Raw genomic sequence first — 14,345 nt, 5'->3', positions numbered from 1 at the left:
TGTGTTTTTCTATTAGAAGGTCTCTACGGCCTTGACTAATGATGCGTTTTTGGGCTTTTTACAGCCTTGTTTAAAGCACCTTTAAAGCCTCTTTGCTCAGTTTTTCATCCCCATTTTCCGCAGTGCCGTGCTGGTGGAGAACATCCCAGAGGACATCTCCTTCCTGGACAATGGTACATCCCACGTGCCTCTCTCAGCGGGGCTGTATGACCTCCTGGACCGAGCCAGACGGGTCGTAGAGATAGTTTCTCCGCGGTGGCAGCTCAACTCGTCCGAATATGAATCCAGCTTCCAGCCGGCTGCAAGACAGGTAAAACCAGAGCGGGCCATCAGAGACTTGACTCTATTAAAGTTGTGAAGTTTATTTACATTTTGTGCCTGTTTTTGTCTTTTGTCTGTCTCCTCTTCTGTGTCTTTGCATGAACTGACCTCGTTGTCTCCTCTACATAATAATCAGTTGTAGAAGAAGAAGAAGTGCTCAGTGCTTTACTTATGTCAGTGTGCCAATGCAGCAATGTGAGCTTACTCCCCCACCTTCTGTTTAAGATTTGACTTAATTAAAAGTATGAAGTACTAAATGGTAAAGTAAGAAAGTAGAAAATTAAATGTCCTTGTCCTGCAGCAAAACATCCCCTGTGGTATACAATTTGAGTTGAGTTTTGTGTTCATAACACATGCAAGTGCAGAAAAGTTTATTGCTGAGGGGGTTAGAGATGACTAATGGGACTAATGAGACAGGAAAAACAATATATAATGCTCTTAAATACTCACATTTCTCTGATGTTTGTCGTTATGTGAAAAATTTATCATTTTACATGTTGATGTTAATTTTGCCTCTTCACCTGTTCAGTTGTGAAATCAACTGGCAACTGCCATAAGACAAAGGGACCATACAATTAAAAGAACTTAGGATCCAGGTTTAATTTATAAGGATGTGTTTTCCCAGCTCATCTTACTTTGGTGTCCAAGAGTTGTGTGGTGGTGAAAGCCTCCGACACTGCACCAATAAGGAATCGGGTTCTATGACAGAAGTCATTGAACTAAAAAGATGTTTCCCCTTCAGCCAAGACAGTCAATAATGTCAAAGCAGACCAAACGACAGTATGATATAAGTGAAAAGCCCCAAATGATCCCCAAAGTAGGAAATCAATAACCATCTTTTTAAAAATTGTACTTGATGGTAAAATACTACAGTCTGGACCATTTTCAGGCTCCTTGAAGCGAACTATTCATTTTGGAATTGAACCTGATGTTTGTCATTGGCAGTTTCCTTTAAGGTTTGGCCAGGCTCAGACTGTATGCACACACACACACACACAGAGACAGAGAGAGAGACTCCTGCTTAAAGAAATAGAAGATGTCAGGCCCAATGAAAGCCTGTGGCTGTTGATTGGAAAGCTCCTTCAGAGGCCTCAGAGCAGAGAAGAGCTAATGGCCTCTCAGCCTGTAGCAATCTGTCTGCAAACTGTAGCCAAAAAATAATACATCTCATCAGGACGGAAGCTGGACCAGGAAATTTAATAAACTATAAAGGCAACACTACAAGAGGTGGAGGTGGAGGTGCTCTGGTGTAGCAGCCATGTGCACCACCATGCCTGTTTGTGTCCTTGATATTTTAGTGAAGGCACATTGAGAGGCATCACTGTCAGTTCTCTGCATCGTCTCAAATCATAGGCAGTGGAGGGAACTCAGGAGACGTTTCCTGAGTTTCCTGAGCTGTGCTGTGCTGTGGAAGACAATGAGTTTCCCTCACATGTCACTCCTGCATGATTGGTGATGAGATCCCTTAAGACATCTAATGGTATTTTAGTTTGCTCAGACCTCCCTGACTCATCTCTAATTTGCAAAGTTTTCTGCATAACACCCCAACACCTGCCTGACTCATCAGTGTCAGGAGGTGGATGACTTTCTTTTGGAATAAATACAAGCCAAATGAGTACATACATACTGCAACACTGCTTTGTAAAGTGTAAAATTTCCAGAGCACAGAGGCACTATGCACATAAAGGCTTGAAAGTGAATCATCTACATCTGTGGAGGAGCCTGTGTTCATCTGATCCAGGTAGAATAATAGTTCAAGCCTCAGAAACACTGGATCCTATGAATGCAGCTACTGTAAATATGTCTATGATTACACCCCTAGTTTACTGTATACAACACCAAAACAAATGTGACTGTCATTGTATGAGACTGGATATGTTATGAAACAACTGCCTGCTGTCAACAGTGTCACCAGTTCATCGAATTTATATCATTTGTCTCAAGCTTTTACTACATCCCCTTAGAATAAGATATGGTTTTCTGATTCGCTCAGCAGCAGCATATTGTATGAAAAGAGTCAGTTATATATCTGACTTTCTGGTTGCAGCTGTGGGAAAACACCTTGAAACCTGAAAGTAGACCTTGGATTGCCTGAAATCATTGTTTCACTGCCTACTGCGTACTTCAAAAATAACCTGTGGTATTTGCACATAAATAACTGCTGTTGAATGTGTAATATTACACAAGAGTAACCCAGTAGCTTATGGCTGTTTGATATATGTGTTTTTCTAAATTCAGCAGGATGTTAGTGGATAGTATGACAAACAGGACATCACAGAGACCGGGTGCACATAAATGATTGTGGCATATTATCGAAGAAAAACCCAAACCCTCAAACTAAACAGGAGTCTTGTCTTTTTATTCACATGGTGCGTGAATTTAATGTGACAGTGTTGTCTGTTTGGTGTGTTTGCCTCAGGGCAGGGCTCTGCTGTCCAAGCTGCAGTGGCTGAAAGCAAAAGGAATCCAGCTGAAGATCTCCAGCGGGATGACTGACTCGCGAGAGCTGGAGATACTCAGCAGACACAGTCAGCGCTCTCTCTCACTGTATTATACATACTGTGTGTCTGTTTGTGTTCAAACATGCTGCAGCAGCTCAGCTCTGTCTGTTTAGTCTGCTCACTGCCTCCCTCCCCTCTCCCCTCCCCATTTGTCCTCCTCACTCACTCTTTCATCTTTCCTTTAATCTGCCATTGTGTCTTTCCGTCTGTGCTCTGATCTCTTTTTCTCCCTCTGCATATGTAACTCACTTTATTTTAAACCTTTTTCTTGATGCTTTTTTTGTCTGTTTCTTGACATCCCTCCTTCTCCCTCTCTCTCTGTCTCTAGACGCCGAGGTCCACTACGTGAACATGACGGCGCTGACCAAAGGCAGCCTCCTCTCCTCCTTCTGGGTGGTGGACAGGAGACATCTCTACATTGGCAGTGCCAGCATGGACTGGAGATCCCTCGCCACAGTATCCAACCGCACATCATCAAATCACCACACAGACGCACATTCATGCTTATTTATATACACACACAAAACAGGCAGTGGTGTGAAGTGCTTTGATGAGCATTTTTTACTGGCTTAGACTCAAACATACAGCATTTATTTTGAAATTTTCATAGAGCATACTGAATATGAGCCTTTGCCTTTGATTTTAACCGAGTTGTGATGTTTACATCAGTAGCGTAGCCAGAAAAAAGACATTGGGTGTGCACCTGCAAAGACTGGGTGTGCCAAATTTATTTTCAACAAACTGAGCGTTACACCTCCATACATATTCAAAAGAATTCCAACATTATATGTTGTGTGTGTTCTCAACAGTAATAACAAACCATGTGTTATTCGCTCTCAACAAGCCATAGGCCTTTAACAAGCATCAGACACAGACTGCACATAATGTAACAGTGGCATCATGGCAAGCCTGTATGATCATACTTATCTTCTAATCTATATGCAACGCTGAGTAAAAAAAAACTGCTTAGTAACTGCTCTTATAGTCAACAGTACAACAGGTCTAAACATTCACACATATGACGTGCTCAAATAAATCAATAACAAAGTCATAAAAAAACACACTTTTGCGTGTCTGGTTAGCGCACACACAATAGGTGATCTACTAAGAGTAACACACTAAATGACAACACGCGCAAACCGCAGTATTTAAATGAGGGTTTTGCGCGTAATCGTTTCCGCCATGGAGAGTGTGGACAGAGAGCTGGATGGATACAAACGCAGAATAAAAATTTGATCCGACGCATTAATAGAGAGAGGGACAAATAAACATATTGTGGAGCTGCAGCAGAAGAGACGTGGGAGATTATCTATGAGAAAGTAAAAATGTGGTTGGTAGAACAAGAAGAGAAGAGATGAAGTGAAGAGAAGATGGGGAGATATAGGCCTATGCGGCAAAGAACAAAAGAAGATTTTAGTTTATAATAAAACCTCAGCAAACGAGGGAGAGCTGCTCTGACCAGTGTTGAGCAGCAGCTGAGCAGGTAACTGGGAGACCTGCTGTCATTCATTGAGCTGGAGCTGCGCGCTATGGCACAGAGCTCAGGTGGGACACTCAGGCCACTCGGATCTAAACGCGCTGAACAGAGGGATCACGGACGGAGTGAAGGCAGCGGTGACGTCTCTCAGCCCCGGTCCCAGAGCAGAGCAGCCAGGTACTGGAGAGGGAGGAGAGGAGAGGAGAGGAGAGGAGAGGAGAGGAGGAGCGCACTGGACGAGAGATGCGGCGTGCGTAACGGCGCTTAAATGACTTTGATCGCATGATCAACAAAGCTGTTTAACCATCTGAACACAACTACTGGGCTTATCATTCATCACATATGATTATGTAACAACTTGGCCTGATGGTTTTATATCGCAAAGCAGCAGAGGACAACGATATCGCTGTTTACCTGTGCGCACTGCGCAGCTCTCAATTTAAAGGGCAAGACGGCGTGGCCTGGCCTTGAACTCGTTAATTATTCCATTAGTCCAGTTTCTCCGCAACGCATCACCTGACGGCAATTTTTACAAATGTATTAACTGATCGATAACATGTTAGTAGCTAAAGACTATAACAAAAACAAAAAATGCATCAAATTTTTTGGGTGTGCCAGCTTCCTCTGTGGGTGGCACTGGCACACCCTGGCACACCCGTGGCTACGCCAGTGGTTTACATGTTTCTATGGTTTAAGTATATGCTGGTTTGCACCATGCACAACTGCAGTCATGAAAAAGTCATGAGCCCCATCAAACCACACATTTGTACAGACACACCTCAGTGTCTGTTCTTCGTTAAAGTCATAGTGTGGATGAGTGGGAGCATAAAGTGAGGGCATGTAAGGTGGTGGCATCTAAAAATAGACAGTGGCCATTCTTTCATCTCTGTCTTCAAAGCTGGTTATCTTTGCTTCATTGAAGTGCAGGCCTGTTTGTTATGGAGCTTCATCTACTATATTTAGACACCAAAGATACAAGGGGGAAGATGATATGTCAAAAACTATTTGGATGCATGGGTTTCTTTCTGTACATTTTATGAATATAAATGTAGACATGTGCATTTCAAAATCCATTGTGAGTTATTGGTATTTTATTTTGAAATTATACCTCTAATTCTAAATGTCCCATATAAAGTCAAATTAGATGTGTTTTGGATCGCTGGACTATCAGGGCATCCATATTTATGGTTTTTCTTAACAAGTCACATTATGAGCTGTATTCTCAGTCCTTTTCAGAGTGTATGTTGGTGTTTGATCTGAGCTTTATTAGGGATACTTTGCTCTCATAAACACTGCAGGAAGAGAATAAGTGTGTGGGGTGCATGAGAGAGAAAGGAGGCAATTTATATCATACAAGCTGTGAAGCTGAAATGGAGAAGTGCCTCTTTGGGGAAAAAAAAGAAAAGAAGGGCAGCCAGCGAGCAAAGAAAGAAAAATGAGACCAGAGAGAGGAACCACTGTAGGAGAAACCTTCCCTGCTGTTGCTGTGATGATGGGCAAAGGGCTGTAATTGGACAAGCAGTGGAAGTTGCCTGCTGTGTGGATGGGTGTGTAAAATGTTGAAAGAATAGCAATAAGGTCGGTTATGATTACCTGGAAAGGATATTTAAGGGGAATATTGATGGAGAGCAGACAGTGAAAGTAATGTCGATGATGTTCAGGATAATTATCTCCGTGCTGTCTTTGTGCTCATGTTGGTCTAACACAGAGTTTTTTGTTTGTTTTTGCTCTCCAGAGGAAGGAGCTGGGTGTGTTGTTGTACAACTGCAGCTGTCTGGCTCTGGACCTCCACAGGGTCTTCAGTCTCTACTGGGGGCTCCAGTATAAAGACTTCATCCCCTCCTTCTGGTCCAAGCGCCTCTTTGCTCTGTTCAACAAGAATGAGCCTCTGGAGCTTTCTCTCAACAGCACCAAGGCTCAGGCCTACATCTCTGTAAGTCACTGTCACTGTCTGTGGTGATCCTTTACAGGTTCATGTATAGCTACGCTAGAAAGCCAGAGAGTGACTATATTAGATAACATCATTTAATTTGTCTGATTTTTGGGACACGTCTCAATTTTTTCACAACATTTTGATGTTTTGAAACCATTTAGATTTGTGATATTCAATTTTTCACAGCAGACAATCTCATGTCATAACAGTAGAAGAACAGGTCTAATCGATCAAATTAATACACTTGCGCTTTAGGTGAATTGAGTCATCGTCAGTGAAAGTTGTTTCATCAGTGTATCAAACCAGATTTCCCCCTTTGATTAAACTCCCAAAGGAAGAGCTCAAATCCAAGTCTTACAAAAGAGAGAGAGAAAACTAAACTGCTTTAGATACAGTAGATACCAAAAACAGCCACAAAAAACAAACAAACAAAACAAAAACTTGCACAGTTGCACTCCACATTTCGCCTCCGTACACTCAAGAGACCTGGAATACAAGAAAAGGTCACCAGGTTGCGCTGGTAAAGAAGGTGAACATAAAAATCGACTTGATGTTTATATAATGTTTTGCCAAAATAAACAGGTTGCTTGGTTACAGAAATCCGTCAGTCTTGTCTTTTTTCTTTTTTAGAGAAATGTCAGGGACAAGCAGATGACCCTTGAGATGTTGTTATTTTAGTATTTTCAAAACATAGGCTATAAGTTAGTATTATTCTACAAAAAGAGTTGCAGAGTTGCACTTCTTTTGTCACTGCACCTTAGATCATTTGGCCATTCTGCTTGTAAGAAGAAGACATTATTATTTAGAGACAGTGTGGCCTTTTGCATTGCCATGTGCAAATCCATTTCATGTAAATGTATGGGAAACGTGGTCTGAAACATCAGCAAAAGAGTTGATGAACTGCAGAGATATCACAGGAGTTCCTTAATTAATGAATTGGTCTCAGCTGTGGCTCAGAGTTGGCCTCGGCAATTTGAGGAGGTTGCTACGACGATAGATAGACCCCAGGCTGAGGCAGGCAGAAACATGGGTGATTTTCTACCTCAGCAATGGTCTCACATTTGGGCTTATTGTGACAAAACAAAAGCTCCTATCAGAACAAGAAACAGACTATGAGCAGCCAGAGGCCTTCCTGAACACTTTGATATGTTTTTTTTTTGTGTGTGTTTCTACAATAAATAGTTTGGAAACCCATGCAAGTTAAAATAAGGGAGCACTTTTCCCAGGGAATCTTTGCTAGCAGTAAATGGGCAGCTGAAGGTCTCTCTGTTTACAGCATGACCTGTGTATATCAGCACAGTGCCAGGACTGTGAAAAATAAGTGAAAAAATATCTGTACCCCACGGGTGTAAAACTGTCATTGCCGTAAATGGTTCTCCTGCAACGCCGAATCAGAACGTCTGCTGTGAATTATCAGGAACTTTGACATGTACGTTCAGGTTTTAAAACAAGAGACACAGCAGCCATCTCTATCTGCGGTGTCAGCTTGGTGGGAGAGTGAATTTTTCATACGCAGCGTCTCTGCGGGACACTGTATCTCTCATCGCCAACAGCTCCCTGGAGATGAGTGATGGAGATGATGTCATCCTACCTGCGGCAGAAATCAGTTGACGTGGACTGGATCTGTCAGTTTTTTGCAAGATTGATATACGTGAACATAAAAAATGTACACACAGCACAGAAAGTTAAGATTCACATGATAGATTCACATGTACATATCATTAAGAAGTTAAAACTCTTTTCTAAAGATACTGTTAAATAAAAGTCCACCAGTGCTATAGGTAACCGTTACGGTAATAATGATGAGAGATGACAATGGCCTGTCTGCCACTCTGATTGACCTCCTAATTGAATCCTAATTGTCCTCATTGTCTTTTCCTCTTCTGTTGACAGAGCTCTCCAGATGTTTTCATCCCCAAAGATCGTAGCAGTGACCTGGAAGCCATTTCCTGGGTCATCCAAGAGGCCCGCCATTTCATTTACATCTCTATCATCGACTATCTGCCCCTCCTCAGCAGCAACGGACACAAGTTAGGACCACTCCTCTCCTCCTGTTTCATTTCCTTGGAATGATTTGACAAGCGTTTATCATCAAAAGTTTGAATGCCTTGCTTTGATTCAAGTGATTAAACTGTGTGTGTGCCAACATGCCCCTCTGGCTTTGTTCCAGCAGTTGAGTGTGTGTGTGTTTGCGTGTGTTTGTATCTGTGCCAAGGTACTGGTCTCGTATTGATGGCCTCATCCGGGAGGCTCTGATCCTGAGGAAGGTGCGGGTTCGTCTGCTGATAAGTTGCTGGGAAGAGACTCAACCACTTACTTTCAACTTCATCTGGTCCCTGAGGAGCCTGTGCATGGAGCAGGCCAACTGCTCACTGGAAGCTGTAAGTACAAGGCCACCACGATTAACAGCTCTAAAGATATGCTTTATCAGTTCTCACTGCGCCACTTTATGTGTGTGTGTGTTCGTGTAGAAGTTCTTCAACCCCAGAGTGCAGAGGGATGGCAGTGTCCAGGGAATAAACCACAACAGGTTTATGGTAACAGACCGAGCCATTTATTTAGGTGAGCTCATCGACCGAACTTTATGACTGTGTCCTATTTACTTCTGCTCACTTCATTTTGTTAAAGAAATAAGTCAGGATTTTTGGAGGTACAGTTTTTCTTCATGTTTTATGGGATCTTTACCACTCTGACGTTTTACTACTTCAGCATAAAGACAGTAAGCACATGAAAACAAGTGTCTGACTCTCACCAAAGTTGAAAAATATACCTAACAACACCTCAATATGTTTGATCTGCAGACAAAAAGTCATTTAATTTCAATTTGTAGTGAAACTGCATCACGTATCAACAGTTGGCAAACAACCCAGTGGGACACTGATGTTAATAGACATTGAAATTTAATTGGATGTAGGTTGTGACATTAAATGCCAACCTGCATTACGTGCCAGCTCGGAAGAGTTTATCCATCTGACAATTACTTTAGGAAGTCATCGCATCTGATGTCTGTATTTTTTAATTCTATTTTTCCTTGCGTCCATTCTTTATACTAAGCTAAGCTACACTATTCTGTTTATTTTATTGTGCAATGAGACTTTTTTCCCCCATAAAACACTTGTTTGTTTCCTTCTCTGGGCCCTAACAGGTAACCTTGACTGGATGGGGAATGAGTTCACCTTTAATGCAGGAGCAGGCCTGGTGATCAGCCAGCCAGAGGGTGTCGAAGACAGGAACGCCACAGTGGTGGAGCAGCTGCGGGCTGCCTTTGAAAGGGACTGGTTTTCCCGTTATACCCGCTCCCTACAGGCCAATAAGATCCCTGTTTGCAACAAGCACCAGATAAACAGACTGGTGCCAGTAAAAACCAGCCACATAGACAATGGACCGGTGCCTATCAGAGCAGGCCAGCACGATAACGGACCTGCACCGATGAGGAACGGTCGTAAAGACGATGGGCAGACACCAGTGAAAACACAGCATCATGACGACAGACTGAGTAAAATCAGTCACGAAGGCATCAATCATGGACTGGTGCCAATTATAGACAGTTACCAAGAGAGGGGACACGTCAAAATAAGTCATCTTGAAAACAGACAGGTACAAATCAAGGGTGGTTACCCCGACAATCCAATGGATCCACCCAGTCAGTCTGCAGAGAGCAGCGGCAGCAGAGAGATCTCCAATGGATCACTGTGACCACAAAGCATGATGGGATCCTTTTCACTTTGATGATTGGAGAATCGCTCTCTTCCAGTGATGATGGACTTGTATCACTGGGTCTTTGTAGCATTTTATTATTGTAATTTTGTAGAAAACCAAAAAAAATTGAAAATCTAAGTAATATGTGGTTTTGCGGGACATGATGTCAATGGAAGAACTCAGGAAGGAAAGTGGACGCTCCTCTGCAGTACGGCACTTTTGACTGATTCTTTAAGAACGAAAACCAAACGTTTTGGTGAAGAACAAATACTGATTAATATTCTGTAGTAACTTACAACTTTACTACTCTTAAAATGTTTTTTTTTTCTGTCCTTGCTGAGATCACTTAAGCAAAGGGAGCAGATAAATTCGTATTGATTGCATAACTATTGTATGTCATTTAAACTGTTTATGGCAGTCTTATTTAATCACCCTTTAAAAGGGGGAATGGCACCTGCATGCCTATACAGAGATGGGGGGCAATTGAGCACATGTAGCTACACTAGCTGTAGGTAGCGTTCAAAGTGAAAGATTAACCACACAGCTTTTCATGTTGTGGATCTCTGAATTGCCTCACATACTCAGAATGATAGTGGATACTTTAGCCTCGTGTAAATAATGTTGTGCTTATCCAGCAGTATTCTGAATAAGCCACTGTACATTGAAATGAATTAATCTATAACTACCAACAGTAACTTATCTTTAGCCAAGACCAAATGAACCAGGAACCATTAGTTAAGAGACAACGGTTACATCTGTGTAATGAAATTAATGGAACCTGCTAAAATAATTTATTTCATCCATGTCACTGGACACAAGAACTGTTATTTGGAACTGATATTTATTAAGTGATTCTTGTAGAGATATTTCTTCTTTTTTTTAACTTGCTGCTAATATTGATGAACGTTACAATTAGTCTAGTAGTAGACAACCTAAGACTTCACTTGTCAAATGTATCTGCACAGCAGGATAATGAAAATTACAATGTCTTATTTTATAGAAGTCATTAGATGGTTTATATACACATCTATTTTACTGTGTTCATTACATAACATAATTGCAAAAATCACAGCCTTCATTACAATATTCTTTAACTGTTGCAAATTCCCCTGGGGGAAAAAGGGACTTTTGATCCAAAAGGGTCCTGATAAATAATCATTGATGTTTCAATATACAAATCCTAAAAGAAAAAAGAAAAGAGGGATTGAATGGGTATCTATAGTATCCTTCCAAATGAAGTGTTGTGACTGAACAAATACTAAAGGAGCAGTTTTTCCTGAGGGGGGCCACAGGGTCTCTGCTGTCAGCCAAATCAATACAATGAATTTTTAACAGAGCTTGACAGTTGCAGTTTAACCTCAAGGACACAGTGGTCTGTAAGTCATGCCTGTGTCTAAATATATATATATATGGCCTATGTATCATCTCCATGTGGAGTTAGAGCTTAATATACAGGATTTACACTCAACTGAAAGCTTGTACCAACTTACTTTTTGAATTTTGAATGACTGCATGTCACACAGTTTTTCCTATGACTGCAACTTTTAGCAACAGTGGCTGTGGTTTTATACTGTAGAAATGTTTTTACCTTCGAAAAAGCCATTAATCAAGGAAAACAGTGAAACATTACCAGGGGCGTACAGAACGATGTCTACATCAACAATTTGCAGGGTGTTACTGTCAGTGCTTTAAGCGGCACAGAAGTGTAATCAGTGTTTTTGCCTGAATTCAATTAGTAGGAAGAATTAAATAATCTAATTCTGCTGGTAAACCAAAGCTGTCACAATCAGAATGTGTGCTAAGCTTAGCTGTAATTATAAAAGACAAACAGACCGTCGTTGTGGTAGAATAATACAAGGCTAAAACAATTAGTTGATCAATAGATTTTTCAATCAACAGAAAATTAATAAGCATCTATTCTGGGAATCAGTTGATGAACCACATAATTACGGGTTTTTAGACTCATTGTCAGACCCAACAAGACATTTGAAGTTGTCAACATCGGCGCTGAGGAATTGTGATCAGTATTTTTACACCTTATATGGACTTGAGAGTGATTGACTGAAAAAATCGAGGGACAGCTAAACCTTTAATGTTTGTTGCCGCCCTATATACCAAAATAATCAGGTATTAGTCATAACCACTTTTCAGAGCATTTACAGTATGTATTGTGTGCACCACAGTATTTGTGCTACAGGTCAAATATGAGCCAGTATACACACACTAAGTCCTGTCATCACATGTTCCACATGTGTGAAGACAGGATTCATGCAGCTGAATCAGAGGGATCAAACACTTGCCAGTCAGAAACACACCCTTTGACAATTGTTATCTGGTGGAAGACTTCTGCCATCTAGAGGATGTCATGAGCATAACAAGAGCGAGAGCTCAATTAATTGTTGCGATAAGAGATGATAATTAAAAAAATAAAATCAACCTTGATAAATGTTTACAGTTGTTTATATTTAAGTTCATATAAACTATATTGCCTTTTATATATGGTATAAAACAACAATAACACAACACAACAAAAACACAGGACCACGGGATCAATTAAAGTTAATGAAACAGTGAAGTGTAAAACATTCTAACATGAAAAGAAATATCAATTTCTTGGACTTTTTTTGTTGCTGCTGTATGTATGCCCTGACACAACCACTGATCCATCCATAAACTAACGCTTGTACAAAGCAACACAATCACCTGTGTCATTTGTAGAACAGTTTGTCCATACACAGAGAACAGAACTTGAAGAGCTTTGTCTCAATAAATAGCGTCCACATATTTTCTTGTAAGACACGACTTCCCCGCGCTGCACTGCTTGTAATCTGACAGCTTGTCTGTAGTCAGATTCACTACTTTATGCTGCTATTGTGTATGATTATTGTACCGGCACAGGAATGCTGCTAATGTAACCTGTACCGAGGTCTTCATGTATTTTACTTGTTTATTTGCTTGTGAACTATTTTTGATCATGAAAAACCTGTGACAATTTTCCAGTTAGCATGGACCAGCACTACACCTTTAACGTCATCTTTTCAATGGAGACCTATTGAAAGGTTTAAAATCAGCGAGAATATACAGTTTGCTGAATGCAAATGACAAAAAAGACAAAAAAAAAAGAACAATGTTGACTGTATGACCTGACCATGTGTGTATCCTTCCAGTTACAGTAAAGAAAACTGTGATTGTTTTCTTGAAGTCCAAATGGAAAGTAGACAGGGTCTGAGATAACGCTCACTGTAAAAGCTTTTTAACGTTGCCTACCTTTATTCTGTTGAAGTTTTTCGGCATGACTGCTCTGCTGCTTGCATGCCCTGCCTTTATGACCTGTGCACAGTAGCTGTGAGCCTTTGAAGAGATGATATAAATGAAATCTTATATACCTTTAAAAATACAGAGGGAATGTATATTTATTGAACATCCTTGTTAATGCACATAATGAATTATCTGATCGCTACATTTTTACTCTTAATAAAAAATACTACCTACTCTTAGCTAATAGTTTCTGTGTATGTGTCTGTTTTCATTCATATAAAGGCTGTAACGTGCCATATAAGGCCTCATGGAAAATAGAGGTGTGTGCTGGTTGTAGATATGCACAAATGCACACAGCAGACAAATGCTCTGTCTGTGAAATGTGTGACTCCTGATGTTAAGACTGACGGTTTGATTCCCATGTTGACAGAAGGACCCACCGCCGTGGCATTTTTGGAGTTCATGTTAATAGGCCACCTTAATTTTATTTTTTTCTAATAAAGGTGTGTGTTGGCCATGATAAATATTCAAGATTCAAGAGCTTTATTGTCATTGTACAGTCACCTGAACAACATTTTTTTTAAAGCAACTGCTGTAAGGTGCACTCAAAGGGATTTAAATAGATTAAAAGAAAAAGAGCAGAAAACAAGGCTACAAAAACACAATAAATATGAAATTCCTATATTTAAATGTGTAGGAATAAATAAATTAAAAGAAAACAACAGAGTGCTCTGGGTTTTCTAATATGCATCAAATCAATAGACTGATCCTTTTCATGTATTATGGAAGCTCTGAAGGAGCTGACTGAGAGTCAGTGTTGTAGCTACACAAAGAAGAGCAATTTTGAAGTAACTAAACATTACTTGAGTATTTTCTTGATATTCTACTGTGAGCATTTTCATATTCAGTATTTTCAGCAAAATGTCCTTATTTTGCTTGCATGAATAGCCTATCATTTTCAATTGGAGGTTTTATTTGTAGGTGTGCCTTTACAGTATTTACTGTAGCTACAACTCTCCCCAGCGTTGTCCTGATGTAGGATGAAACCTTACTAAAGATTTAATGCTTATGTTACACACCACACCAGTGTTGGCATTAGCCTAATAGCCACTGTATATTACCTGTATAGTCAGTGTTTAAGATAGCAACAGTGATC

General features: G+C 40.5%; 1 protein-coding gene across 1 annotated transcript in view; it reads left to right on the top strand.

Moving 5' to 3' along the window:
- The window catches only part of LOC310998318 (inactive phospholipase D5), a gene marked incomplete at both ends in the record, with an annotated part of 59,991 nt that extends 50,063 nt beyond the window's left edge, over positions 1-9,928 (top strand). The window contains 8 exons of the mRNA XM_083988300.1: positions 124-310; positions 2,741-2,849; positions 3,151-3,278; positions 6,035-6,232; positions 8,126-8,262; positions 8,448-8,613; positions 8,704-8,794; positions 9,378-9,928. Coding sequence (XP_083844426.1) covers positions 124-310; positions 2,741-2,849; positions 3,151-3,278; positions 6,035-6,232; positions 8,126-8,262; positions 8,448-8,613; positions 8,704-8,794; positions 9,378-9,928 — 1,567 coding nt within the window. The remainder of the gene's footprint in view (positions 1-123; positions 311-2,740; positions 2,850-3,150; positions 3,279-6,034; positions 6,233-8,125; positions 8,263-8,447; positions 8,614-8,703; positions 8,795-9,377) is intronic.
- Positions 9,929-14,345: the final 4,417 nt, after the last annotated feature.

This window comes from Trachurus trachurus (genome assembly GCF_905171665.1).
Source record: "Trachurus trachurus genome assembly, chromosome: 15".
NCBI classification, from domain to species: domain Eukaryota; kingdom Metazoa; phylum Chordata; class Actinopteri; order Carangiformes; family Carangidae; genus Trachurus; species Trachurus trachurus.
This window is presented reverse-complemented; position numbering and strand designations above follow the sequence as displayed.